The sequence below is a fragment of the Vigna unguiculata genome, chromosome 8 (assembly GCF_004118075.2).
Source record: "Vigna unguiculata cultivar IT97K-499-35 chromosome 8, ASM411807v1, whole genome shotgun sequence".
Taxonomy (NCBI): Eukaryota; Viridiplantae; Streptophyta; class Magnoliopsida; order Fabales; family Fabaceae; genus Vigna; species Vigna unguiculata.
This window is the reverse complement of record NC_040286.1, coordinates 970656-984535: the sequence shown is the minus strand read 5'-3', so window position 1 is coordinate 984535 and position 13880 is coordinate 970656. Positions and strand designations below refer to the sequence as shown.

The following is a 13880-nucleotide window of genomic DNA, read 5'->3' as shown; positions in this document are numbered from 1 at the left end:
CATTTATTTCACTCAATATAAAAAAAGGAAAAGCAAACGAGAGTTTTGCTCTCGATTCTTCTCTACATAATGAGTTTGCATACAAACAAAAATCCAAGCCAAGTGTGCTGAGGAGAAGCCAACAGTGAGCCTGAAGGTTGACACGATAATCTAGTTCATCATGCCAAGTAGCTACTAAACTCCACGTTTCAAATACTTGGCTTACCTATTAACTCTGATAACACTTCTTATCTGAGTATAAATACACTGATCAGCTTCCATATTCTGACACCATATACCAACCCTTATCTCCTTGGTAACTCCTCTAGCTAGCACAATGCTGAAATCAGGCATGAGAATGAGTGGTAGTAAGCAGGTGAAAAAAGGTGCAAAAGCGAGTTCCAGAAAGGGGTGTATGAGAGGCAAAGGAGGCCCTGAGAATGCGAGTTGCACCTTCAAAGGTGTGAGGCAGAGAACTTGGGGCAAATGGGTGGCTGAGATCCGTGAGCCTAACCGTGGTGCACGCCTCTGGCTAGGCACATTTGAGACCTCTGTAGAGGCTGCCATGGCTTATGATTGTGCAGCACGTAAGCTCTACGGACCTGATGCAATACTCAACCTCCCACACCTTCCTATCATGCCCTTCAATTTCCAGTTTCCACCACCATACCCTCAGATTCCCCCTCCCTGTGATGTTTTCAATCTCCCCTCCTTTGATTTCACCAACAACCTCACCGATCACACCAACATCATCTTCAACCCTGTGCTCTCCATGCCTCCTCAGCCTCCTCAGCCTCCTCAGCATGCAATTGCTGATTCTGCACCTGTGTACACCAGCGATTCTCATGTTGCAATTCCCCATGAAACCACCACCACCACCATGTCCATGGAGATGAACGGGGACAGGGTTGATTCTTTTGGGGGGTCATTCGATGACATTCCTGAGCCTATGTTCGATGATTCCATCTGGGCTGAAGCTGCTATGTCTCTCGATTTGCCTCTGATACCAGATGGTGCAGGGATTTATGAAGCTAAAACCTTTCTTGAAGTGGGTCCTTGGGACTCTCTGCAAACTCCCTGGTGCATGTAATCGTCCTCAAAAGGAACTAACTCCTCGGCCCTCATCATACAGAAGTAGTAGTAGGTTAATAAAAAGGTCTTCTCAGACGGTGAATACCTTACATCACCAGAAGTTATAGTGTTATGTGAATATATATAATATATAAATATGTAAGTGATGTATCAATTCTGTTAGGGGGTGGAGTACATAGAATTAAGGTTATATATATGAGTGGTGTCTGTCTTATATTTGAAGTATGTCTTAAGGCTGCTGTTAGCATGACAGGGATATCTGTATTATTTTATCAGCAGCATATTGTATAAGAATTTTATTATATATATCATTGGTATAATGTTATAACTCTATCTTAAACTGAAACTTTGTCTTAGAATTTTCATAGAAAATGTCCGCTGGAATCTGTGTTAGAATTTGCTCGAATCTGTGTAAGAATTTTCTCTCATTAACATCCTTGCCTGTCTTTAGGGTTATCGCCATTTTCTCTGTTTGTACCTGTTTACTATTATCTACTTTAGATTCTTGTGGGACTTAGCGCTTTTGCCTTAAGATTATCGTTGCCTTAAGAGTATCATATTAGGATTGGGTTCTTGTCTTGTTTGACCTTAGGTTCTATTATTGTCTGAACATTTAGGGTAATTGTCTTCTTGTCGAGCTTATGGTTCTTCAATTCTTGGGACAGGCTAAGGGCAAGGGTTCTTCTCGCTTGTGGGGCTGTCTAAGGGTTCTTTGTGGGGCTTGTCTAAGGGTTCTTTTATACTTGTCGGGTCTGTCTTAGGGTTTTTATATACTTGTCGGGTTTGTCTTAGGGTTTTTATTCTTGTCGGGCTTAAATTTTTGTCTTCTTGCCTTAGGGTTCTTGTCTTATATTACTTTATGTGATATGTAAATACTTAAATATTTTAATACACTAATATATAAATATTTGAGTAAATAATATTGCTGTTCTTGTTCTCAAGAAATAATAATATTACTGCATGTGACATGTAAATATCATGTAGAATGATATTTTATGTTAATATTATATCAGTATAATATATTTTTCTAATAATAATAATAATAATTATTATTATTATTATTATTTGTGAATATTAATGGTATGTTATTTACGGAAAAATTATCTTTTGACAATAAAATTTTTGACAAAGAATTAAAGTGGATTAAATTTTTATTTTTTAAATAAAATAAAGTAATAAAATAATACTTTTTTAATTGAATAAGAAAGTTTGTGAAAACTTTGTTAAAAACTTTTTGTTAACCTATCATAACTCTGTTATTTACTATATGTAATAGATGTAATAATGAGTTTATTTTGGACAGAAGTACTGACGTGGAAGATAACATATAAGTCTAATTTTATATTATTGATTTTTTTTTCAAAGTCTTAAAAATGTAACAATATTTCATGTTATTAAGCCTAATTTTATATACAAGGTGAAGTTTAGAGATATATATTCTAAAATTGATAGAATAAAAAAAATCTAGTTATTGCACTTCTGATTGTGGTTAAAATCTAGATTGAGTTGTAACTTTAAAAGAATTATATATATCTTCCGTCTTTATTTTTATTTTAATATAGTAATTTAATAATCAATTTATTTTAAACTTAGATTTTAAGAAGATGAAAGTTAGTAATATTTACTTGTAAAATAATTTGAGTTTTACTTTATCTATGTCTTATTTCTTTTATTGGTATATGGACATGACTACTATGGTCGTTTGAGAACCTTGTTAAATATATATACGAAAGTTGATATATTTTTCAATGATCTAGATAATACATGACTTTAAAAATAATATTTAGATGGTGCTAAGTATGTTTAGACTAAGATTTTAACAAGTTTTTTATTTTTCAAACATGCTTTACTTATTTCAAATATCTCCATGTTTATATTGCAATAAATAAACATGTTTATACAAGATGACATTATAAAAATCTGAAAAATGATAATCTCTATAAGTTTTGGAATCTTCTAACAATGATAAGTTATTGATCCAAGTGTTCAGAAAAAAAGTCACATTCCTATCTGTAGTATTGCTTTAAAGTATTAGGGGTATATTTTAATTGATTTAAATATGTTTACTCCAGACATTTTTCACAATAAATATATATATATATATATATATATATATATATATATATATATATATATATATATATATATATATATATATATACGCGATTAATGCTAGTGTTTACAAAATTTCACAATGGATTATTTTCTTTTTTCAATAGTCTAAAAGAAGAAGTGAATAACAAGGAAGGATAATCAATATATAGAAGTTTCGATTTAACTTAGCCACCAACCAACAAAAATAATGGATAATGGATATTCATAGAATTAGCATAAATCTTCCATTCTAAATTATTTCTAGAAGTACCGTATATCTCTCATTTCAAATTATTTTTGAGAAATTATTTATGAATAGAATTTAAAATATTTTGAAAAAAATAATATATATCTTTTTAGTCTTTTAGTATTTTTTTTTAGTTGTGTTTTTCTCAAAATATGTGAAAGATTGAAGATAGTTAAAGTGCGTTGAGCACCGCTCAAGCACATGTTTTTTATCTTATGTTTTTGTATTTTTGTTTTTCCTTTATATATCATATTCCTGTGTATGCTTCTTTAGAAAACATTTTTCTTTCTCTTAATAAAAATATACAGATATTTTCTTCGTTTTATGTCTGCTTCCTTTTTCATTACCATGCATAAGTATTTTTGCATTGTCAACAACGTGAAAAATATGCAGAGTAGTTGTAACCGAAAAGTCTAAGATGGTATAAGAAGAAGTGCTCTGTTGTGCGTTCCTGACCTTTTCCTTCTTCTTTCGTCTTTATTTCCTTCTTGTTCACCTTTCTTTTCTTGTGCTTCTTATTTTTTATTTCTCTCAACATGACTAAAGCAACTTTCGTTTCAACCTCCACACCAGCGTTCTTGTATCTTCATCCTAGCGAAAATCCCACGACTCGTCTTGTCTCTCTTGTACTAGATACTAACAAGGTCGATGATGGCAACCTTGAGTGCCAAAAACAATATTCAATTCGTGGATGGCACAACTACTAAACCAGATAAGAAAGATGCCTTGCCCCATTCCTTCCATGTTTGCTCATAGATATTATCTTACCATTGTTGATGGATGCACGCGGTTCAATTGGATCTACCTTACAATAGGGATGAAAAGATGGAAAAACATGTGTGTTACTTTATTTTTTTTCTTTAGTTGTTCTTGACTATGAGAGCATTATCACCGGTACGAAGTAAAACACCTTTAATCACTTGATCTTTACTCTTTAATCATTGTTGCTCTTGTGCTTACAATGCATGTATCACTTCTGTCAAAGTAATTGTACATAGATCTTTTGTATTTTTTAACGAAGCAATAATGCTTCATATCTCTCTAGCACCATTACCATAATTCTCGAAATGAGTATGGAATCTCGAAACTCATTTTCCAACAATTTTATCTTCCTAGAAATATCCAACAATTTGTTTGAATTTTTATTAATTGTCTCAAACTCTTTCATTTGTTGCGGCTCAAACTCACTTATCAAGTTTAAAACGTTCATACATTGAATATTCTTGTTTCCCTCGTATTCTACCTTCAAACAATTTCAAATTTCTTTGAGTGACTTTAGAGTTATGATCTTGTTAAGGATTAGTTGTGAGACACTAGCAAACAAGCATGACTTCGTCTTTACCTTCTTTGTCATGGTTATGATTATGTTATTGTGTTGTTGATTTTACCCATTACCGGTGTGATATTGTGTTGTTGTTAAGTTATAAGGGATACATATTGTTAGAAGTTAATGTATCATTGGTGTAATTTGACTTTTTGATCACAATAAGATTGATTATTCAAATAATTGTTTATATGTTATATCTTAATATATTTGTTTGGTTTAATAAACTAAATCACAATTTATTAATTTTAACTACGGTTGATAAATTTTCTTACAGATTAAGATTTAAGTAAATATTTTTCTTATATCAACAAGAATGAATTTATTCATACTACTCTAACCCATTTATACATTATGATATACTTTATTCCCCCATCTGCATAAGGTTGAAAGTGTTCTCCTCAAAACCATCAAAGTAGTATTTCTTTATATAAACAGAGTTCTTAACTTGTACTCAATGCTTTAGAGTGATTAAGACAATAAAAGAAAGATTTAATTATTATTTTGTTCTTTATTTAATACAAAAAAAAGGTTCAATAAATTGCTACATCACACCACTACTGTCACATTATACTGGTCGGCCACATGACAAAAATGTGAAGCGAGACGTGTCAAAAAAATAGAGAATTCTAAAAAAGGGTTAAATATGTTTTTAGTCCCTGAACTTTGATCCAAATTTGGAATTCGTCTCTGTCTAAAACTTTAATATATTTTGGTCCTTAAACTTTAAAAATAAATGAATATAGTCATTTTAACTCAATTACGTTAACTTTTTTTTTTGAGGTGTCAAACATATTTTTCAGTAGATATTAAACCAAGAATGTGTCAAAAAGTGTAAAAAACTTTAATACTAATATGAAAAGCGTTCGACATGTCAAAAAAAGTTAACATAATTGGGTTAAAAGGACTATATTCATTCATTTATAAAGTTTAGGGACCAAAATATATCGAAGTTTCAGACATGGACGAATTCCAATTTTAGATTAAAGTTCGGAAACTAAAAACATACTTAACCCTCTAAAAAATCACAAATTGGCAATACACACTGACTTTAACATTCCATGTAGCCCATGCTGGATTAATAGTATTCAGGGTCAGAGCAATGAATTATTTTGAAGTGGCTCATTTTATACCTGAGAAATCCATGTGAGAACAAGGTTTAATTTTTGTTTTCCAACTGTATGTGAAAAAATTAATGCCAAAGACCAAATTAAATTAATTTTTAAAAAATCAAAACTAAATTGAATCAAATTAAAAAAATTAAAACTAAATACTGATAAAAAAAACTAAAAAACCTACTTGACATTTTAAAAAATAAGGATCAAAGAAATAATTAAACTTAAAAATTAAATCCAAATTCACTGCTGCTGTTGTCTCCTTTTAATATTTTTTTTGCTTGAGAGACCGTTTTGTTTTCAGAATCAACTCAACCTACTTACCTGCATGAAAGCTTTTAGACTATAAAATACGAAAAAGTTAAAGATGACAAAATTAAATTTACTAATAAAAACAATATATTTTCTTTTAAGATGTATATAGATATTTTTTACAATATTTTCCATCCACTAAACCAAATTTGTAACTAATAATTCTCAGCATTATCAATGTCACGGTTGCGATAGCCACATAAATAATATAATAATTAAGAAAATTGAAATTCAACTTAGCATCATCTAATAAACTATAGTACTGTAACATTTGTGTGGGTGATGTGTCTTCCACAATAAAGACTGAATAAAATCTAAATAAATAATTAAATAATTAGCAAAGTTTCTTTATAGATTCAAACAAAGATTCCTGTCCTACAAATGTTGCATGTGTGTTAAAGTTAGGTCACGTTCAACACAATTATTATAAGAGTGTATTACACATGATCATATAACAATTTTTAATTCTTATATTAATTATCGAAAATAATATTAATAATAATACTTTTAAATTAATTTATAATGCCAAAGCTATTTACACTAAAACTCCGTGAAACTTGTTGTAAGGCCCTATTCTTTTTGTAATCTTTAACAAAACGGGCTGTCCCAAATCTGATGGGCCAAAGAGCTGGCCCAGAAGATAAAGCTGACCCCAAGTTGCCCTAACGTTTCCACTCTTACTCTTTCACAGAACCAGCTGTCACCTTCTCCTTTACCCTCACAGGACGCTCTGCTAGGGTTTGCCCTAAGCCTTCTTCGAGCTAACTCAAAACCAGCTCCTACTCCACGTAAGTGCCTCTTTCTAGCTTGTATGGTTTTCCATTGATCTTTCTTCGTATTTCCCAGTTAGGGTTTCGTAATAATTTGCCCCTTGGTTTCGTTTACCTTCTGCTTTCAGCTCGTTAGTTCATTCCTAGAGCTGCAGTGCTCGCTGTCGTGCCGTCAAGGCCTCTGTTAACCCTTTTCCAGGTACGGGAAGCTAGGGTTTCGAGTTTAAGTTGTTCTTGGCCTATTCTTGAGCTTGCTTGATGTTTGTATGGGTTAATCGTTATTTTTGGTGTGTGGAATACTTTGTTTGATTGCTTGGATTTGAAAATACATCTGCTGCAGGTGAGACCAGGGCGAGAACTGGTAATCTCGCCCAGGCGAGTCAGACTCGCCTAAGCGAGTCTGGCGGAGGCTCGCCCAGACCTTCTGCGCGAGTTGTCGCCCAAGCGAGTGGTCCTGGTTTTGAGCGAGAGACTGTCTCGCTCAGGCGAGGTGAGCTCGCCTAAGCGAGCTAGCGCGTTTGTTTCTGCCCAGTTTTATCGAGCTCTCGCCTAGGCGAAGGGGAGCTCGCCTGAGCGAGACCCCTTCGGCCTGAGCGACGAGCTGGGCGAAGGTACGCGCTGGTTTGGTGTTTCCTTCCCTGCTCATTTATGTTTGGCATGTAATTGATGGGTTATTGTATAATGGCATGAAGGGTATAATATGCATGTGTGAGAGGGTGTATGAATTATGAATGACAAACTTGAATAAATCCTTGGCATGAAATGAGCATGAAATGGTTGGTTGCGAAAGTGGCATGGTTATGAGATGGATTTAGATTCTAATTCATGGATGGAGCATGATGTGCTGGTATTGGTTTGATCTGGAATATGAAAGAGGTTGGTTGCGAGAGTTCACATATATGTATGTATGTATGTATGCGCGATAATTGTTAATTGGTTGCTTGATTATGTTTAGTTGTAGTCAGTGCGTAATTCCTTGAAATCTCTAGGTGAGATTTCAGGGTCGTGCTTCAGTGGTCAGGACGTAATTCCATGGCCCCTGTTAGTGGGTGTCTATGGTGGTGCCCCATCTGTATAACTTGGTAAGGATTCAAGGTAAGGTTGCATCCCGACACTCTAAGGAGTCAATTAGTCTCATCTAGAGCGGAATGACTCCTGTGGTGAGAGTAGCAGAGGCCTGAAATTCATTAAGGGCTAACCTTGTGGTGAGGGAAATTGATTCATTGTAACATTTATAACACATAGCTCGGGGGTGAGCAGCTCGAGGGTGAGCAGAGGTATCCACCACAAGTGCAAGCATCCGCTGAATCCGATCGGGTTATATGTATTCAGATGAGTCGAGTCGTGTCTTAGTGTAATGTTTGTGAAGTCATAACATGCTTGGCTGATATGTGTATATGGAATTGTGAAAATATATTTGAATTGCATGAATGAAATCCATTGTGCTCTAGCTTACCCTACTTTTTGTTGTGTGTTTTGTTGTGTGGTACTCTCCTTTGCGATGATCATCAACTTGTTGGTGTGAGTATATGCGAGGAATACCCGTGGGCATCAGGGAGGTGATGGTTCCGCTGCATAGTTCGTGTGGACTAGGCTTAATTTCCTTTATGAGCTTTTCTTTAGGGTTGTGGCCCATGTATTTGTTTGTCCTTGGGTTTATATACATTTTGTAAACTTTTTTTTATCCAGTTTTCTTTTGGGTATCGTGGTGTGCCTTGGGTTGTAAGGTGTTGAGTTTTAAACTCCAGGACGCATCCTTTAATTTCAATGGGATGTTACACTTGTAACTTCAGTTGAAGTAAAACTATTTGAAACTTTATTTATTTATCTATTTTATTCATCATAAAATTGATATTTTATTTAATAAAAGTATCACATTATTATTTATTTTATCTAATATAATAAGAAAAAAATATTTCCCTTACGTATTTTACTCAATATAGATATTTAAATTTAGTTTCTTTGTTATTTTTTACTTTTCCACTGTAGAAATATATAACTAAAATTTATAATAAATTAATATTTTTAAATATAAATTGTATCTTTTGAATTCAAATTTGTAATAAATTAATAATTTAATATATAGATTATATTTTGGAATTTAATAAACAATGTATATTGCAGCACTAAATTAATTTTAAATATTGATAAGCTCTCTTTAGAATGTTAGAATTCAGCTTAAAGATATGAGTTGAAAGAAATAAACAGTTAAAAAATTTAGAAAAAAAAGTTTTAAAATATTTGAATAAACATTTAAAAAAATAATTTTATACAAAATAAACATTTTCTTCGTTTATATATTTGAATATGTCAAGCTGTATACGCAGTTTTGAATGGACTTATGCAAATAAAATAAGAATAATTTTAATAGTTAATTAGTACTCACAATTTACTTTATTTATCTGTTTCCAAGTAAAATGAAAACCTGGTAAATATATCTTTATTTTCAATTCCCATCATATATATATATATATATATATATATATATATATATATATTATCTCACTGATATTTATTTTTTATAACCACTACAGATATATAATGGTTTCTAAAACTATGTGATTGTGAACAAAATAAAAATGAACACACTCCATTTGTGTGGCCATTCAGAGACAGGACAGAGAAATCGTAAATTCCCATGTTAGGTTCCCAATCTCTCAATTTCTTTTATGAAACCCTAAAAATCGATTTTCACTTCGGACCAAGTTATGCAAGCCTGCATAGTATATATATATTTGCATAAAAACTTAGTCTTGGTGTTTTGTTCATGGCCTTATCTAATAATTAATCATATCAATGTTGTGACCCTACTCAAATAAGATCATATTTATAAAAAAACAAAATGAGAAATTCGAAGAAAAGCATATGTCAATACGTAATTTCCTTAATCAATTAATTAATTGAAAACGTCAACACTATCCCAACCAACTTAAGCCCTACACCATTCAATTTAAATCTTTTAAATATATTTTTATATATTCCAACCTTCCCTTTTTATTAGTCTTTTTCAATCTTTCTCTTCACAGATATTACACACCCTCTTAAAACCCAAAACGACACCAAAATAATTTTAAGTGTAAATTAATTTTCTTTATTAGATGAAAGATCCATGGAAGATCCTTCGATAAATCTGAGATTTTTGTGTAAAAACGCAATCTAATAAAAATATCTGAAGAAATAAAAATAAATATTTAAAAAATGAAAAGGAAAAGTATTTTAAAGTTGGATAGGTTTAGATAAGAAAGGGTGTGGGAAGAAGAAAAAGTGTTGGGATAGTGGGAGGAAGAGATATGGAAGAAGAGAAGGAGAAGTGTGAGGTTGTTATGAGGTTGTGAGAGGAAGAAGAAGAAGAAGAAGAAAACAAAACATGTGGGAAACAAAAGATACATTATTGAGTTTCGTAATTTCCCCACTAAAAATTCTCTGGGACTCTCTCAGAATCATTCACACCAACAAAATCCTCTTCTGTTCCATTCTCTGTTTCACCACGCTCCCTCTGTCGTTCCTCACTTTCACGCTCGCAATCTCCACCCACCACCTCCGCTCCAAAATCTACCACCTCGAAGCCGTCGCAAGCGTCGCCCCCACGCGCGTCGAGGCGCGCCACGTCTGGCACGAGTCGCGCGACAACGCCGTTTCTCTCCTCCGCACGCGCCTGCTCTATGCTCTCCTCTCCTTCCCCATCTCCCTCGCCGCCGCCGTCTCCGCCATACACGCCGCCGCCCACGGCAAACCCATCTCCCCCCGGGCCGCCAACTGGAAGGCCCCCGCCGTCACCGTCGTCTTCGTCTACGTCCTCCTCATGGCCTTCTCCCTCGTGCCACGCGTCCTCGCCGCAGCAACGTTCGGGTCACCTCTGTGGATCCGGGTCCTCGCTCGGATGATTGGGTCGGGTTCTGAGGTGTACCTCTTATCAGTTATGAGTCTCGGGATTGTGGTTTCCGTTGCGGAGGATCGGGTCGGGTGGGAGGCTGTGCGGGTCGGGTGGGGTTTAATTCGCGGAGGGAGGGTGTGCGGGTGGGTTCTCTCGGCCTTGTTTGTTTTTGTTTCGGGTTTTATAAACCGGAACGTGGAAGCGATGTTGGAGAATCAGAATTCGGAGATTAGCGTTTGGAACAAAACGGTGCTTATGTGTTTTTATGCGGTGGTGGTTGTTTTTAGTTACGTGGTTACCACCGTGTTCTACTGTGATAGCCGAAGACGACACGACAACAACATCAACAACGTTAAGGAACAACCTCAAGGAGACGATGAAGTTCAAGGTTTTGATGCAGATTCATCCTCGGAACTGTAGTTTCTTTTTTTATTTGTTTTCAGATTTAGCTGAAATACTTTTTTTGGAAAAAAAAATGTAATAACTAATTCTTAAAGTGTATATGATACGTAAGTGCAATAAGAGTGATGAACTTGAGTCAAATATCTGACAATATTTCCCATTATTTTACGTCATGCTATTATTTATTTATTAATTATAATTTCAGTTAAAGAGTTTAGAAAAAAGAGAAAATATAGGAGCATTTTTCCGTGTCAAGATGCCAATTTTGGTGACCTGTATGAAAAGTTGACGCGGACTTGACTTTATGAAAAGTTTAGTTTACTAATTATTTTTTTAATAGAAGCACTTTCGTGATTTTTTAGTAAAGATTTTGATTTGTATTTTCTGTTTTAATAATTTTTAAAATAAAGTATCAGCAGTTAAAATAATTTTATGGAATGATATGAATTGTTTATCACGCATATTTCCTTATTTTTATCTTTATTCATTCGCCGTAAATGTTTATTTTATAGATTTGATAGATTAAAGTGACGGTGTGTGAAATTGATTAACTTTTTTTCCACATCAACGTGAATATCATGTTCTATATTTTTCTTCTTCTTTTATTTAGTTGAAATATCTATATTACTTATTTACGAATGAGTAATAAAGTTCACTCATGTAATATAATAGCTTACTTTTAAAACTTAAATTATTACACCAAAAGTTTCACCATTCACGTACATATATATATATATATATATATATATATATATATATATATATATATATATATATATATATATATATATATAAAGTTCACTCATGTATATATAATTTTTTTTTTTATTTTATAAAATCTTCTGACGATACACTCAAATATAATTATAGTACATGAAAAATACAAGAAAAATAAGTTATTAAGAGTTAATTATCGATATAGAGATATATATACGTGAATCATGATTTAAATATCTAATCTAAACTAAACTAAAGCTATTTTAAAACATTATTGGTTTAAAAACATTTTTTACTCATAATTTCAAAATAATTATATATTGAGTTTAATATATTTAGCATATTTAATTTAGATAATAATTATTAATAATATTTTAATTATGGTATGATTTAAAATAAATTATAATAACATACATTCTTTTTAAATAAAATAAAACATCGTATCAGCAAGGTGTCGTATTCTGTATCATTTAAGATCAGTGCATCATAAGTAGTATAATTGTGTCGAGTTGAGTTTGCTAAACAAAACAACAATAGTCTTAGGCAGTGGATACAAATTATACAAATTATCTATTGTTAAGGTGTGGAAGTAGAGGTGGACTATGAAATAATCTTTATCCATGGAAGCATCATATATCCACCTACTCTCAAGGAAATTTATCTATGTGTGGAAAACGAACTAATGATTCTTTATTTGACTCTAAAAGATATTATGTGTTGTGTGGAATGATGATTCTACCACTTTTCTCATGTTAGAAACAAAGACATTACAACCACATACAAGTAATACTATTCATAGATAATATATCTAATTACAATCATGTGACCAAAACTTTTGTGCACAAGATCCTTTTCATCTTCATTCATTAAGTTCTATGAAATTTATTTCTTTATAAATATTCATACATTAAGTATTTTATTCTATACTCTTCAAGCTTGTACACAAGGATGCAAAGTTTATTTAATGTTTCAATAAGTTTCACATTTTTAATGTATTGAGCTTGTAACACCTCCTGGCCCACCCCAGCAATGTCAGTGTCAGGTCTGCAGTCCAATACACCCCAACCTCTCGCCCCAAGTGTCCCCCCACTTCACAAGGCAGGTTATTATTGTCAGTGGGTATCGAACCCCAAACCTAACCTTTAACACCCTGGCGAACCATTACCTGACCTTTAACACCCTGGCGACGCCAGGGTGTTAAAAGTCAGGTTTGGGGTTCGATACCCACTGACAACAACCTGCCTTGCGAAGTGGGAGACACTTGAAGCGAGAGGTTGGGGTATATTTGATGGGGGTGTTATAGAGCTCATTTATTCTTATTTTAATAAATATATTTGGAATAATTATAATTCATAAAATTCTACTCAACCACACATATTCAACATTCCATAATAATTAATAATATACATTTACATATTTCAAACATGAAAATATGCTCATTTTATTATAACCACATAGCATAGCATATGATAACAGGACATTCATTTTAACCAAAAAGAAATGGAAAATTCCTTCATACCTTGGCTTAGCTTATATGGTTTCAAGAATATAAGAAATTCTTGTATAAACAACACAAAATTTTTAATGGTTTTTTTTTTATAGTAAAAATTGATCAAGTTAGATTTAAAAAAAAAAAAAAAACCAAAATGGATAGACTAATAAGTGGTAAATCTGCTTCGGATAATGTGCTAATACCTAGGGATGTTTATGTAATTAATTTTCTTGAAGTGGTCACTATGAAAACTCGTAATATCCATTTGATTCAACTAATCCTGTACTTAAAATTCCTCAAAAAGTCATTTTCGTGAATCAAACCATCAAAATAACTTATAAAATAATATAATTAATTATTTTAAGCAAAACATTAATTAAACTCAAATTTTTGCATAATTAATTATTTGATAACCATAATAATGATTAATTAAATGCGCACGCTAAAACTTATATTAATAAA

The 13880-nt window shown here is 32.7% G+C and overlaps 2 protein-coding genes across 2 annotated transcripts; both read left to right on the top strand.

Moving 5' to 3' along the window:
- Positions 1-255: 255 nt before the first annotated feature.
- LOC114195342 (dehydration-responsive element-binding protein 2D-like) lies at positions 256-1399 on the top strand. The gene has a single exon (XM_028085769.1). The coding sequence runs from the start codon at positions 317-319 to the stop codon at positions 1067-1069; it is 753 nt and encodes a 250-aa protein (XP_027941570.1). The 5' UTR covers positions 256-316; the 3' UTR covers positions 1070-1399.
- An 8901-nt stretch (positions 1400-10300) lies between these two features.
- Positions 10301-11227, top strand: LOC114194207. Its single transcript, XM_028084316.1, has one exon. The coding sequence runs from the start codon at positions 10301-10303 to the stop codon at positions 11225-11227; it is 927 nt and encodes a 308-aa protein (XP_027940117.1).
- The last annotated feature ends 2653 nt before the right edge of the window (positions 11228-13880 follow it).